The 16,093-nt window shown below is 40.4% G+C and overlaps 1 protein-coding gene across 1 annotated transcript; it reads right to left on the minus strand.

Annotated features, from left to right (window-relative positions):
- Nucleotides 1–1,493: 1,493 nt before the first annotated feature.
- On the minus strand, nt 1,494–15,678 carry BET1 (Bet1 golgi vesicular membrane trafficking protein). Its single transcript, XM_039522470.1, has 4 exons — nt 15,514–15,678; nt 7,620–7,735; nt 5,667–5,723; nt 1,494–4,768 (listed from the first exon to the last, which is right to left on the minus strand). The coding sequence occupies exons 1-4, from the start codon at nt 15,530–15,532 to the stop codon at nt 4,613–4,615; spliced, it is 348 nt and encodes a 115-aa protein (XP_039378404.1). The 5' UTR covers nt 15,533–15,678; the 3' UTR covers nt 1,494–4,612.
- Between the last annotated feature and the right edge of the window lie 415 nt (nt 15,679–16,093).

Here is a 16,093-nt window from a genome sequence, read left to right on the forward strand (position 1 = left end):
AGCTCCCCAGGCACGTGCCCACTCTGGAACATAAACCCAAAATTATACCATCCTGCACTGCACAGGGAACTGTACAGCATAAACTCAGAGTTTGCCCCCCCCCCCGTGGAGAGGCATATGCAACAGCCCCCTCTGAGCTAAGATTCCCACACACTTCACTCCAAACTCACTGGTTTAGATAAAGAAAAAACAAGCCTCTTTAGTACAAAAAATAGATTTTAAGTGATTATAAATTATAGCAAACAGATCAAAGCAGATTACTTAGTAAATAAACAAAAATGCAAACTAAGTCTAAGATACTAGAAAGATAGAATATGAATTAGCAAATTCTCACCCTGGCTGGTGATATAAGCAGGCTGCAGATTAAGGGGCAAGCTGTGCTTGCTTTACAGCTTGGAATCCTCAAGTCTTTCATACACAGGCTAGAAATTCCTTTAGCCTGGGTCCTGCACTTTCCCCAGTTCAATCATTGTTTCTCAGGTGTTTCCAGGAGTCTGCTTAGGTGGGGAGTGAAGAACAACAGATGATGTCACTCCCTGCCTTAAATAGCTTTAGCATATGGTGGGAACCCTTTGTTTCAAAAGTTAGTCCCCAGACTAGTTTGTGGAAAAATACTGACATCCCAAGATGGAGTCCAGAGCCATGTGGCCTGGTCACATGTCCTTATAGAGTCATAGCAGCCATTACTTACAGGCTGTCTGGAGTGTTCCCTGGAAAGTCACCAGGTGGGAGATAAGCTTCTCCTAAGGCCTATTATTTTCCTTCATGGCTCACTGCCCTGAATAAGCCCTTCTCAACCAGCTATCTAGACTGAAAATGTCTTGTCTAGTGGGTGTTACCCAAGTGTGACTCCATTTGAAGTACAGTATATAGTATTTATAACTTCAGATACAAAAATGATACATGCATACAAATGGGATAATCATAGACTATGAGAGTTGGAAGGGACCTCAGGAGGTCATCTAGTCCAACCCCCTGCTCAAAGCAGGACCAATCTCCAGACAGATTATTACCCCAGTTCCCTAAATGGCCCCGTCAAGGATTGAACTCACAAACCTGGGTTTAGCAGGCCAATGCTCAAACCACTGAGCTATCCCTCCCCCACCCTCATAATCATCTTCAGCAAATCATAACTTTTTAATGACATCGTACATGACCCATCTTGCATAAAATACATCATAATTATGCTATAATCATATCATATCACTATGAAGAATATGGGGTGCAGTGTCACACCCTCCTTCACATTTTACTGTTCCTTCATGCTTAAAGATACCCTCATTTTTCTCCAAAGATTGCTTCTGCATTCAAAGTATCAGAACTATTTTTCCTGGAAAACTAATGAGGTTGTAATAGCAAGAAAAGACTAAAACTTCAGCTATGGTTTGACCAGAAATCAAGGGTTAGGGAGAGTGAATCTTTCATAGACATACCTTTTACTCACCTGTTGAGGTTTAAAACCTCCTGTCAGTTTTAAACAATCTAAGACAATCAAGTAGAGGCAGATTTTATTATCTGAGGATTCCCACAAAGGCTGAGAAAGGCCAAGAACAAACTGTAAAGCAAGTTACACGGTGTACACGGTGTTAGTGCAACACTTCTGGGCAAGGGCAGAAAACAAATATTCCAACATTCATTCAAGCATAGTTCAATTATGCTATGTATTGCATACACAATGAGTCCCTGCCATATAGGTAGTTGTATGCACTAGGACAAAAAAAATAAAGTCGTCTATGTAGTGAAACTGTTCACATACTGTTTGATAACCAAAGAGCAACTGCAGTAACATGAAGACAGTATGTATATCTATATATATATTGTGACAAAGTCAGGCTGGACAGCTGCAAGAGAATAGGGGAAGGGCTATGTTAGCCCTAGAATGATAAAGGCCCTTTTCCCTATAAACTGAGGGGTTACCTCAGTGCAACTAGGGACACCTTAGTTCAACTAAGGGCTGCCTGAGACAATTATAAACCCCTCTTCTGGTGAGAGAGGGGGCAGAGAGACAAGTTGTTGCAGGGCTAGTGGTAGCCGGAAAATAGGCTTCTCCAGTTTGAGTGGCTGCTCTCCTCCTGGCAGGAGAAACAACTAAACTGAATGCCTGTTTAGGGGAAGGATTGGTACCCCGGGGCCAGTAACGGGACAACACCCTCCCCAGAGACGGGATAGGAAAAGGTATCCTCCTGTATTTTGTGTTTGTGAATTTCTCTCTTTTATTTGGAGCACTCTTTGGGCCTGCCCCAAAGCCTTCCTTGAAAATACTGATAAATAAAAAGGGAAAGAAACACTGTCCAGAGTGGGGCTGATTTACTGCAGGCTCTGCCACCAGCAAAGGGGGAAGTGCTAAGCCTGGCAAGACAGATGAGGTGAAAAACTCTGGAGGTCAGAGGCAATGTATTCAGATTAATGCTTGCAATATCTCAGCTTGGGGGGGGGGTGGTAACGCTCACTCCCAAAGACTACAATATCTACAAATGGAATAGTGAGTGTACTTTAATTCCTGAAGGCAGATTTATCTTAAAAATCAAGGGTTCCTTGGACAGAGGGCCATTGCAATATTCTTGGCCTTCTGGCTAAGAGGGGTGAAAACATTACCTACAGTGATATAAACAGCAATCCTTTAAAGAAGGAGGATGGGTTACATAAGAGTCAGTATTTCAAGCACATTTTGTTTGTGTAAATTTTTTTAGATGTTTGACAACAAAAAAATTTCAAGTCTACTCAAACTACAGTCGATGAATTCTTTTGCAGACTATCTAGAATTAAGTTGCTTCAAACATGGTAGATAAGAAAAATACAATCAAGTTGCCAAATATGGATTATAAAAGTAACTACCCGCCAGACTAATATTAGTATGATACTTAAATATTCAGCATGCACCTCAGTTAACCAGTTGTTTAAATTATTTGTTTTCTAAACAAGGGTTGTTGCATCATTAAATGCTGCTGTTTAAAATATTGAATACTGATTCTAACATTATTTTAAAATCAGCACTTTTGAAAAACCTCTTCGTATTTTATGCTAGGAAAAATTACATAAGATGGAACAAACCTGCAATCTATTTCCAGGAACAAATCCATATGGCTAAGAAATATACCACAGACATGCTTTATTTTTTACACTTTGTAATGGGGTAGAGTACTACAAGTCATGGCAACATACTGCATTAATAGTGAGTCTAGAAAATTTAGGCAAGTGTTTTAGATAACACTTCAATCTCTAGAAAATGGTTTCTATTTTGTATGCTGCATTTAACAGTGTAATAGTTGCTAGTCAACAATTTATCTTTCTGAATAACCAAAACTAAGGCTTAATCTTAAACAATAAATAAAAGTACCTCTAACAAAAGAGGTAATTAGTGCTATCTTGCATCATAATACTCTCTAGTATAAGAGCTTATAAATCTGGCTTCACATTTCAAAATAATGCTAAGTAGCTGTAAGAGGTCATTAACTGACAGAAATGTACGAAGGGTAAAAACCCCAGCGATTCAATAGAATCAGTAAGTTTTAAGTACTTAAATATAAAATGTAATGGAAAGATGCTATGCAAATATTTGCATCTTGTCCATGCTGGTTCCCCAAACTATCAAAAGGCATTTGATTATACTGAATACATCTTAGGGCTTGACTACATGTGCTATGTTCCTTGAGCTGTGCCACTATAGCACTTCAGTGTGGACATTACCTATGCACACCTGTGGGGTTCTCCCGTCAGCATAGGTAATCCAGAAGTGGAAGCTAGGTCAACAGAAGAATTCTTCCATCCACCTAATGCTGTCTTTTGCAGGGGTTAGGCTTGCATAGCTATGTGTCTCAGGGATGTGGATTTTTCCACACCTCTGAGAAATGTAGCTATCTTGCTGTAAATTCCCAGGGTAGACCAGCATTACTTGGTCTCAAATTAAAATTAACCAATGTTCTTCCAGTTTAGGTCAGTTAATTCCTCCTTAACCTTCAAGGTGTGTGGGTCTTTTATTTTTTATTTTTTTCATTTTTAAATTCTAAACCATGATACTTGTAGAAACTTGCCAACCCCGACCCAAAGCACTACAAGTATGACAGTACTGTACTTGTAGTTTCAGGTAGTTTAATCTGTTACAATAAATCTGTTTTGAAAAAGCACAAGCCTTTTTCATACTTCTATAATCTGCAAATTGCTACAAGCCTGATGCTGAGTTCCTTGCTCAGGATCAGGCCCTACTTTGCTTATAATTTTTTTTTACTTTATTAAAAAAGTGAAACCCATTAAAGGAAATTCAAAGTTAAAGGTTCAAATTTTGTCCTGGCGAGCGCATGTTTTTAAATTTGTTTGTTTTGCATTTCCAAAGATACTTCCCCAAGAAGTAACTTGAGCCAAGATGTAAATATGCACAGGGTAGTGAATAACATTTGTTAACCCCAGAAAACAGGGGATATGATAAGAAAGCTTTTGGAATGGTAAATATCAAGACAAAATATACATAACAAATGCACTGATATCTAATATAATTTACAATAACCATTTAACCATATTTATCAACAGAGCATGTAAATTTAAGGTCTGTCCTCAGAAATTAAGACCATTTTGTAATTCTGTTTAAGTGGCACAAAAAAACTGGATGTTATTTGCATCATCTCAGTTTAATAATCCAGTAAATTACAAAAAAGACAAAGAGTGCAAAGAGCATCATGTAGCACAATAGTTTTGTCTGGCTGCCTCTGGAGAGTGTTTTCAGTCTGCCTATAGTCGCATCTAGAAATCCACCTGTAGAATCAAAGTCAGAGTCCTACAAAAGAGGAGAACATATAGAGATTCATTCTAAGAAAATAATACCATACTGCAATGGACTATTCACAATCACTTTTTGCATTTGTCTTTTCTTCCTATATTTAGAGTATTAAAAAACATTTCAAACCAGCATATGAACAGGCAGTTACATCTTGCTAGCCTATAACAAAGAGAAGCCCTCCTTTATGTCCATTGTATCTGATTACCTATTTTCAGGTACATCTTGCGCAAGTAACCAATTTTCTCTGATTTTTTAAAATCAATTTAGCACTGACATGCCTCCTGTACAGGTTTGTCAAAGCTATACTTTAATTCCTATTGCATGTTTGCTTTAATAGAGCAGAAATAATTAGACTCATCTGAGACCTACCAATTTTGACTGCTCCTTTAAAAGTTATATTCATACAAAGGCCATGTCTACACTTACTAGGGATCAACACTGCTGCAGGAGGTCTAGTGAAGACCCGCTAAATCAACCACAGAGCACTCTCCGGTTGACTCTGGTACTCCACCGGAACAAGAAGATTAAAGTAAGAGATGCAGCGCGATGCAGATACCGCAGTAAGTCGACCTAAGCTACATCGACTCCAGCTACATTATTCACATAGCTGGAGTAGCGTAACTTAGGTCAAATTAGCCCGGTAGCGTAGACAAGGCCAAAGTGTTTATATGAGGAAGCACTGCTGCTATAGAAATAGTAGCTAATGGTCAATTTGGAGGATAGAACTGTTCCTCCCTTTTGTCCCTATAATAAAGGAATTAACATTTTTGTGGTATGATATAAAATAAGGGATAAATTGTTAGTCCTATCACTTAATATAAAAAAAGGCCAACTATAAACAAGCATGTGTCTATATCACTGTAAAAATTCATAAGATTAGTTGCTACATACTTACCATGTCGGATAACATTTTATTTTGATTTTTAACTTCTGTTCCAATTTCAATGGAAAGCTATAAAAGAAGTGAGCATTACTATTACTTATATTGTTTGAGACATATAAACCAGATTTGACTATTATATACTGGGAGGAGTCATTCTGGCAGTATCTGTCATCGCCAGTTTTTTTCTAGATGTAGTAACATGGATGCTATATTTGGAAAGAGGCCAGAGAAAAACACCTAGGCAGGAAATTGAGCACAAGTGCAATAAATAAGCTCCTCAGCTCTGGGACACTTGTTACTTTACACCATTCCCCTCTGGCAAAGTGGCTTTAACCTGAATGCATCTCCCTGATGTACACGGATCCTCTTCTGGTGATGTAGTGCCACCACCGCATCTACATTTATGTTGTATTAGTTTATGACAAGAACATATAAGCCTAGGACTGGCATTATTTTATGGTACACATTTTTCCCTCTGGATTTTTTTTTAGGTTCTCTATAAAGACTGACTCTGGAATCAAATAGTCAGAATAGAGCAAAGGTGTTTAGAGCCTTTTCCCTATTTTTCTCATTTTACTAAGAACCATTCTTCACAGTAGAAGGAGACATAGCATGAATTACCAGAAAATTAAAAGATATGGGTCAAATTTACATAGCAATAAGCTACTCAAGGGTGCAGTTGGTACACCGCTTGGATGGCTGAATGTACTGTCTGTGTTCCTGGCTCTCAGTGCACCTGAAGTATATGGCAATCACCTAACTAATGCACACCCTGGAGTAGCTTATTGCAATATTATTAACACAGACATGTTGATTTCAAACTTTCCTACCCAGGGCCACCCAAATGACCTACTTTTGTGCGTCATGATCCCATTCCCATGGTCTTTTGCTGTTTTTGTATGAGGGTGCTGTGCAGATGATTCTAAGTGGCACTTATCAGGAGTACAGCATGGTGCTAACAGTAGGGAAGGTGGTTAGCAGTGACAAGCTGTGAGAGCAGAAATCAGAGCTTCTCCTTCCTGCCCTTTAGCTCACTCCACTAGATCTTAGCAGTCACCGTGTTTTGGTGATTTTACTTCAAAACCCCAACTACCCCTTGTGATGCAACCCCTAGTTCAAAGTATGATTTAAGACAACCGCATTTATTTAAGCTAATCTGTCTCTATGCTTGTCTAACTGGAACTGAATTGCTTAATTATGAACAACAGTCTGAGCAATAAGATTGTAAGGGCTTTGATTCTGTAAAATTCATTGCCTTGCACCACATCTCTAGAAACGGCACCTATAGTGAGGGCTTGGAATGGACTAACTATTGGAAAAATGAAATTTCTTGTTGAGTAGAGTGGACTCCCGGGTTTTGGTTAGAAAAGGGTTTAAAAATACAATCCTCAGTCTCTAGAACGAGTTAAGATTCCCTAGGCAAGATGTTTCTTCTTTTGAGGAAATCAGGATGTTACTTCCTATTCCATATTATAAATTCATAAATAGATGTAGTAAAAGTTGTCCAAACCTCAACTTGAAGGACTTGATTGTCCTTCAACTACTGTCTCTGCTAAACACAAGTAGTCTAATTCCTTAAGTTAACAGGAACAAACAAACAAAAATTGGTTGCCAGGTCAATTACTGAGCTAAACCCAGGCTTCTAGTTTTCCTGGCCAGTGTGATTCATACTCGAGGAAATGCTGACTCCTAGAGTTGAGAATAAGCAGTAGGTATAGACTCTGCTATCCTCAACAGGCGAGGAGGAGCCTCATGATTAGCCAAAAAGGACAGCTGGAGCTAAAATCTAATTAAAGAGGAAATCAGCTACACGAATGAATGCACTGTGCTTTTTGACTGGCAATATTTTTTTCTTGTATTCAATTTACGTTCTAAACTTTTACTCTATTCCCACTTCACTGGTTCATAAGATTTTGTGCACTTAATTCACTCCAAGTGATGATGCCACTATAATTATATACTTACTGATTTTATGGCAGAGACTTTTGTACGCAGACTTTCAGTTAACCTTTCATTTTCTTCTTCGTGTACACTATACCCACTATTGGTATAGCCATAGTTACCAGTAGCTGCTCCTTCACCTTAAAAAAAAAAAAGACCAGTAAATCAGGTTTACAGACAGGAAATATCATCCAAGCAAAATACAGTATCATGGGGGTCCCAATCCATTTATGGTTACAAATGCATTTCCTTGTGCATCCCTGCAGCATCCTCAAGAATGAGTAAGAGACATTGTTAACAATACAAATTCTCTCAGCCATTTAGAACATTGAGTTTAGCTTTCAATTCAGAAATCGGGAAATTAAAAGATTCTTTGGTAACCTTGATTTAACTAAATCATATATCATGACCCAATTTTGCCCTCAGATACAGTAAATTTTTGTATTCTCCAAGGAAGACAGCCTGAATGGTAAAAGCATACCTGAAAGTAGCACTGAGTCCATTGTATATTAAGGTACACATTCCTAATTATGCCATACGTGGAATGCAGGAGTTAAGGTTACTCAGTAAGAGTCTTCATAGTTTTGACTTTGGAATGTTTACATTGTAACCTGTTATATTAAATATAGGTTTTAATGTCCCTTTAGTTAATAAAAAGGGAAAAGGATTAACATACAGGCTGCATAATCAGAGGTTTACTCATGTGTCTACCAGCAAGAGGCCTCTGCCTTGCGGTGGGATGCTGCACTTGGCAAGTCATCTACTAGTTGGATGAAGGAGCTTCAGAGCTGCTACCCAGACTGTCAACTGGCAGATGACTGACCAGTAGAGAGTCTGTGCCAAGATCATCAGCTTAGTATGCTCACCCTCTCCCACCTCTAATAAAGGGACTGTCCAACCAGCAGCTAAACAGCATACTGGGAGAGGGATGCACCATGATCCCTGCATTCTCTCCCCTCCACCCACCCACACCACCCAGTACTCAAAGCAAAAGCAGTCTAGCTTTGCAGGCTAAGAGGAATAGCAGGGTGAAGCAGGCCAGAAGTAGCAGACATATCAAGGGAGGTGGCTGGGTAAAAGCCTGAGTTTCCAGGATTGGGAAAGAGAATGATGAAGTAAAACAGGAACAACAACAAAACAAAAAACCTGATAACCTTTAGAGTAGAGACTGTATTTACTTTCAGCTAGCAATCTAGTTCCTATCATCATTTATCATGAGTACCGGTAGCTAAAAATTTCAAATCACACTAAAACTGTTTGAATCTCCCTGACAAATTAATTCTCTCTGTTCATCTCTGAAAAGGTTTTGAGAGAGGAGACAGAGCAGTCATATCCACAAGACTAGAATAATGCATTGATATTATCTCTTGACTTATTTCACACTGTACCATATACAGTAAAGGCATACACAGGAAAACGAGATAACTAGATAACTGATATTATGGATTTATGATATTCCATAATGCCAAGGTGGTTTTTTTGTTTGTTGGGTGGTTTTGTTTTGACAGATGCAGAATAATTCTTTTTTTTTTTTTTTCCACAAGTTGGCTTGATGACAAGTTTTCAGTTAGGACGAATGAACTGGAAAGCTTCCATTTTACTATCATGTTATTCAAAAATGGGAAAATTGATCTTTTTTCTTTTAATTTTTTTCCAGTCAGATTTGGATTAAGACCAAGAATGGAAAGTTGGCTCAAAAGGAACCTTTTCGCAGAGTTACAAGCATGTGCAAAATATGAGGTTATAACTGAAGTAACCTTATGGTATTCATTACTAAGTGAATATTATAGTAGGGATGTGTTTACAATGAACTTTGATAATCTGTAGCTTGGAGCCAAAGTCCAGTAGTTATACATCAAAAGGCAGTCTTTTACAAATGGAACAAGCACTCCCAGCCTTTTTAATAAGCAAACCCCATATTTACATAAACCACAACTCCAAGTGGGAATGGGGTTGTCAGACAGGTATGGAAGAAGTACAAAGGCAGATTTCTGAAGTTTAAGAGAAATCAATGCCATGTGTGTACTGTCACACAACATTGTGTGCGGTCATTATGGAAATAAGCAGTACGCAGTAAGCACCACTGTGTAATAGGCAGCTAAAGAACGGACAGGTGGCTGGAAGCAATGACAGAAATTCTAGAAATTATAAGTATTTATAAGAATAGAAGAATTTACCTAGACAACCTCTCTCAATGTGCCTCAATCTGAGGGGGACTGGGTAGGAAAGTAGAAACTGACTAGACTAAATAAAACAGATTTCTCCTAAAATAAAATGTAAGAGTCTATCAAGAGTTGTGAACTAGGAAGACAGAGGATTCACACTCATCTCAGAGTGCACAAAAAATTGTTTTATTTTGTTTTTTTGGATTCTTTAAGATCAAATATTCTATTGACTGAAACCATCTACCAAAATGATAGAGCACAAAGTTTAATAACTCTAAGCAAGCAGGACATTTTTTAATGCCATCATAATAGCGATGTAGCCACATGATCAATTTAAGTCACTTTGTCTGGCCTTCTAATAGCTTTTCAACATCAGTTTCATTCAGGAACAGTCTGTTAGTCTGGTACCAAAAAGATGGCAAATACTATAGGAAATGCTGAAAAGCAAGGCACTGCATTTTATCAATTTGCAACCTCCTTTTTATGTTGAACATTACCTTCAGTGTACCACAAAATGAGCAATTAGGAGAAGTGTCTGAAGCACTTCAACCTTAGTATACCCATCCAGACATATTTAAATTTGCAGGTCTTGCAAATGAAAATAGGGGAAAAATTAAAAGAATGAATATTATAGAGTGAGCTGGTAACAACCCCTATATTTTAATAACTTTGACATCAATGGTCTAATATGACCCAGGAATGGGTACAAACATCCATTCAGGGAAAGTATGTTCCCATTTAATACTGATCCCATGTCTGAACAGAAAATCAAAGAATACTGTCTGAATTAATCATCCTAAACTTCTGATGATATAAATGATCACATGATATAAATCTTGTTGATGAAGTATTAATTCCTACCAATCCTAGAATGTATTGTGGAAGCTCAAAAGTTCTTTTACCATCACCATCAACACCATGGTTGGTTGACCGAAAGATGAGGATGTCCAAACTTCCCAAAGACTCTGTGGAATTCAGGAACAGTATCTATATTTGCACCCAACTACCATAAATGTTAAAATGTATAATGAACACAAACTTTTTTTGAGGAAAAAAACCTATCTAAAGATAATTTTAATTAAGATACATTGTAGCTCAAAGATATCTCATCATGGAATAGGGATTATAAATTCTAATTCTATAGTATGAGACAATATATTCATGTAATGGTTAAGAAAAGTTTTGTAAATGAGTTCCAATAATTCATGGATTAGGGACCCTATTTTATGGGGTTCCACAGGCTTCTGTACAGATTATTTAGGTTAATCTTTCTATCTACCCAATGGGACTCCGTGCTCAGTTTAGAAGATACCATCAGAGATGTTTAGTTTTGCAGTTCTCAAACTGTGGATTTGTGTCTCCAGAGGTAACATGCTTGTTAACAGCAAAAATGCTTGTAAATAAATAAATAATATATAGATGTGAGAAGTACCAGACCTCAACTCTATTGTTCCTCTGCAAATTTGTGTACACAGAGACAATCCCTTACCTCTCTCTAAAAGTGCAAAGTTTCAAAAAATTCAATGAATAGAAGATTGTTGGTGGCGGAACAGATCTGGACAAGGAGAAGAAGTCTGGAGATAAACGTGAGAAGTGAGGGACATATGCTTGTTTTGTTAAAATATTATATGTTTGCTGTTGAAGAAAAAAATCCAGAATACTTAATGTTGTTTTAGTTAAATAAAACAATTTAAATGTCTGTCTGGTGATGTTCTCCTCTTAATACAGCATGGAAAGAAAATCCTCCAAATATTAATGATTAACCTGTTGAACTAGAGATAGTTCACCTCCCAATGACTTCATAAATATGTTTCAATTACCTTTGGTAAATTAAATAACCAAAGAACCATTCATTTTCTGATATAGCTGTAAAACTAATCTGAAAAGTTTTCAAAATAGTGTGTACCTTCTAAAAATGTAACCTACATCTATCTCTGAGTTGTGAAGAATATGTATTAAGGCAGGGGTCGGCAACCTTTCAGAAGTGGTGTGCCGAGTCTTCATTCATTCACTCTAATTTAAGGTTTCCCGTGCCAGTAATACATTTTAACGTTCTTAGAAGGTCTCTTTCTATAAGTCTATAATATATAACTAAACTATTGTTGTATGTAAAGTAAATAAGGTTTTTAAAATGTTTAAGAAGCTTCATTTAAAATTAAATAAAATGCAGAGCCCCTGGACCAGAGGCCAGGACCCAGGCAGTGTGAGTGCCACTGAAAATCAGCTTGCGTGCTGCCTTCGGCACCCGTGCCATAGGTTGCCTACCCCTGTATTAAGGTTATAACAACCAACAAGAATGCACTTTTATGTAGAAATCCATGATTAAATTGAATCTTCCTGACTAGTGATTTAAATCAAATCCACCCTGATCAGAGGACCATAGGGAGAGGCACTAAACATTTTATTTAAAAAAAGCAACTAGAAGGTGTGTTTGGAGCAATCTGATGCTACAAGCTGACCGTTCCTTCAGTGGAAATCTAACTTGATTTAATTAAAGAACTAGACCCCCACAAAAAAAAACCTGAAAGAATTCAGAAGCAGCTATGGAATCTATTACTTAATTAACAAGACTGATCCCAAGCACAAAGAAGCATAAGAAACATGGCTGATAGAATTTTTTCTCTTCTAGCATTTAAAAGTAAAGATCAAGATTTCTACCCCAAATCTTGTTTGCAGAGTATGTTGTATCATGCAGTTGCATCATAATTAAGGCTCTGTGTGTGTCATGGAGGTCACGGAGTCACAGATTCCTTGACTTCCTGAGACCTCTGTGACTTCTGCAGTGGCCAGCATAGCTGACCCCAGGGCCAGCTGCACAGGTGGCCCTGGGGACAGCCACACAAACTGCTTCAGGAGCGGCCCTGCAGCCAGCTGCTGCTGGAGAGGTCCCAACCCCAGAGCCAGCCGCACCAGCCGCTGCTCTGGCAGCCCCAGGCAGTTGGCCCCAGGGACCACCTGAGCGGTGGCTGCTGCAGCTGGCCGCCGGGGACCACCTGAACAGCTACAGCTTGGCGGCCCCCCAGCACTTCCCTGCCCTGATTGTTGGTGCTGCAGGCTCCCCTCTGCAGCACACCCCCCTCCCCCACCTCCAAGATTCAACAGGGGGTATTTATGATACAAGTCATGGACAGGTCACAAGTCAGGATTTTTTGTTTCTTGCCTGTGACCTGTATATGACTTTTAATCTTGGGTATTTATACTAAATCATAGTCTTAATCATAACGGAAGACTGGAAATAAAATAATAGTCCTAGAGCAGTTGAATTCTGTACATTTAAAAAAAATGTTGTTGGTATTTCAGTAGTATCTAAGGCAGTATTTTCACTATAGGCTTCTTTTGACAGCGTGTAGAGCAAGGGTAGGCAACCTGCGGCACGCGAGCTGATTTTCAGCGGCACTCACACTGCCTGGGTTCTGGCCACTGGTCCGGGGGGCTCTGCATTTTAATTTTAAATGAAGCTTCTTAAACATTTTGGAAACCTTATTTACTTTACATACAACAATAGTTTAGTTATATATTATAGACTTATAGAAAGAGACTTTCTAAAAACATTAAAATGTGTTATTGGCACGTGAAACCTTAAATTAGAGTAAATAAATGAAGACTCGGCACAGCACTTCTGAAAGGCTGCTGACCCCTGGTGTAGAGTATGTACTAAGGTGGCCCCGCAACCCCCAGCACAGGTTTAAATAGCAGTGTAGAAAGTGAGGCACAGCTTAGGTGAGTAAAGTACAGACATGCCTGAATGGTCAGGGCATGAACTCAGATACATATCCTACATGGCTCTCTACTTGCCCAAGCCATGCCTTCCTCTCTACATAGCTCTTTTTAGTCATGCAGTGTCCCACTGCTTCCCAGCTGGAGACTTTCCCTGCCACAAGAAAAAACACCAGCAGTGGGTAAAGGCTCTGGCAGAGGGAGGCAGCAGGGAAAGGTTCCAGCAACTCCCCACTTCTAGAACCTTTCCTCACTTCAGGTAAGGACTCCAGCAAAGGGGAGGCAGCAGGAAAAGGCTCTGACAGCTCCGTGCTGCTGGACCCCTTTGCCACCTGAGGGAAAGGTGCTGCCAGAACCTTGCCCTGCTGCAGATAAGGATTCTGGCGGCAGAGGAAGGCTCCAGCAGCAGCAAAAGGCTCTGTCCACTCTCCACCACAGGTAAAGACTCTGGCAGTGGGGAACAGCTCAGCCTCCCTCTGCCAAAGCCTTTTCTCACTGCAATGAAAGGCTTGGGGACCTGCTGAAGTCTTTCCATGCTGCCCTCCACCAAAGTCTTTCACTGACATGTAGCTACACACTGCAGTATGGACACAGCCTGCTTTTCACTGCACCATGTAGCTACACATACCCTACACAATGTGTAGTGTAGACATAGCCTAAGGCCCCCAGTCAGGAATCAGGGATCTGTTGTGCTACTCATGACAGAAACACAAAGATGATCTACTGGCCCAAAGAACTTACAGTCTAAGGCCTTATCTACACTTTAAATTTATACTAGCATAGTGATTTCAGTCAGGAGTGTAGGGATAAAAACTACACACTTGGTGACACAGCTCTGCTGACACCCCCCAGGGTATACGCAGCTATGCCAACAGAAGGTGGCTTCTCTTGGCAAAGGTAAGGTCATGAAGGGAAGTGGTGTTTTTATACCTGCAAAATTCATGTTTGTTGGCACTGCTTAGTCTACCCTAGTGGGCTATCCCACCCTAGGATCTATAGTGTAAACATAGTCTATGCAACAGAGTCTGTTTTACTATATTCTGAATGGTTTGGTCAAAACTAATAGATCCTAACTACTTAGTAGCTTAGATAATCCATTATTTTATTCTTGTATTTTATTTACATAATTACAGTTTTGTCAACTTTTTAACTTGTTAACTTTTTCCCACCATTATGGGGAAAATCCCAACCTTACACAGTAGTGAAAGGACTTAACTGCAATGTGCTGTACAAGTTACAGTGCCTGCCCCAGACAGCAATGTGTTCACAACTTCCCATACTCCCTTTTACATAATCCTTCCAATGGCCAACATTCTTGTTACCCAACATTTAAAGGGTTATTTCCAAGCCACACTCTAGACACATCTGAACGTTTGATGCCAGCTGCAGAAGTAGCCTGTCTTCAGGCAGGAAATGAAGGGCAACAAATAACTACATATAAATTTACAAATACGTTTTTCAAGTCAAGGCTCTAACACAGAGTCCATGAGCTTAGTACTAACAGCATTTTAAATGTAGCTTCTTTCACTTCCTGTCAGCAGCAGCAGGTTGGAGGATGCTCTCTACCACAGTTACACATGGGCCCTGAAATGACTCAGGCCTCCCACTTTCTGTAAATAACAATTGCTTGCTCAAGGGTACTGAGGGAAGCTCTGAAACAACGACAACCTTCAATCCAGGGGGATAAGGGAAAGCAGCAGCTGGAGTGCTGCGAGTCTGATGAACTATGATCAGCGAGGTGGAAAGAAAAGGACCCCAAGGGCTTCCCCTAAGAAGCAGCTCAGCGCTGGGATGGTGTCTCGCTTCTGCAGCCTCCCCTCGGTGCCGCTTACTTCACAGGGGGCGCAACCCCGGCTGGAGTTTAGCCAGAGACTAGCTCAGCCCACGGGTAAGGCGGCCACAGAAACGATTCGCGCATCGTTTCCACCTCCGTGCACGGCCCGGACCCTCCTCCGGTCACCCCCCAACTCCCGGTTCCCGAGTCCGCCCCGCTCAGCCCTGCAAAGCCCGGGCCCCTCCCCCGGGCTCCCGCTTACCCAGCCCAGCGCGCCTCATCCCCGCGGCGGGACGGGCAGGGGACCGGCTCCCCGCCCGCTGAGGAAGCGGCTCTGCGCGTCAGCGGCCGAGCTGCGGCTTCCGGGCCCGCCTCAGTCACCAGCCAGCCCAAACGCCACGACATCGCTGCCCCACAGCCCTCTGGGTAACGCAGTCCCTCCACGTGCGGGGCCCTTCCGGCCCACGCGGCGCATCCTGGGAAGTGTAGTTAACAATACAAAAAGCCATACCTATCTCATAGAGCTGGGAGGGCCCCTGAAAGGTCACCGAGTCCAGCCCCCTGCCTCAGTAGCAGGCCCAAGTACTGATTTTGTCCCAGATCCCTAAGTGGCCCCTCAAGGGTTGAACTCACATAACAGGGTTTAAGGAGGCCAATGTTCAAACCCCTGAGCTATCCCTCCTCCTACTTAGGGGGTGGTTTAATCTCATTTGAAGTTGAGTGATTTCCTGGTACTTGAGTTTAAAGAAAATACTTTTATGAGGCTTATTTATAGATTCTCCTAATCTAAGTGAGGCATTTACTAGAAAAAAGGAGGCTAGACTGGCAGGGGCAGCTCTAGC

This window comes from Mauremys reevesii, linkage group 2 (genome assembly GCF_016161935.1).
Source record: "Mauremys reevesii isolate NIE-2019 linkage group 2, ASM1616193v1, whole genome shotgun sequence".
NCBI lineage: Eukaryota > Metazoa > Chordata > Testudines > Geoemydidae > Mauremys > Mauremys reevesii.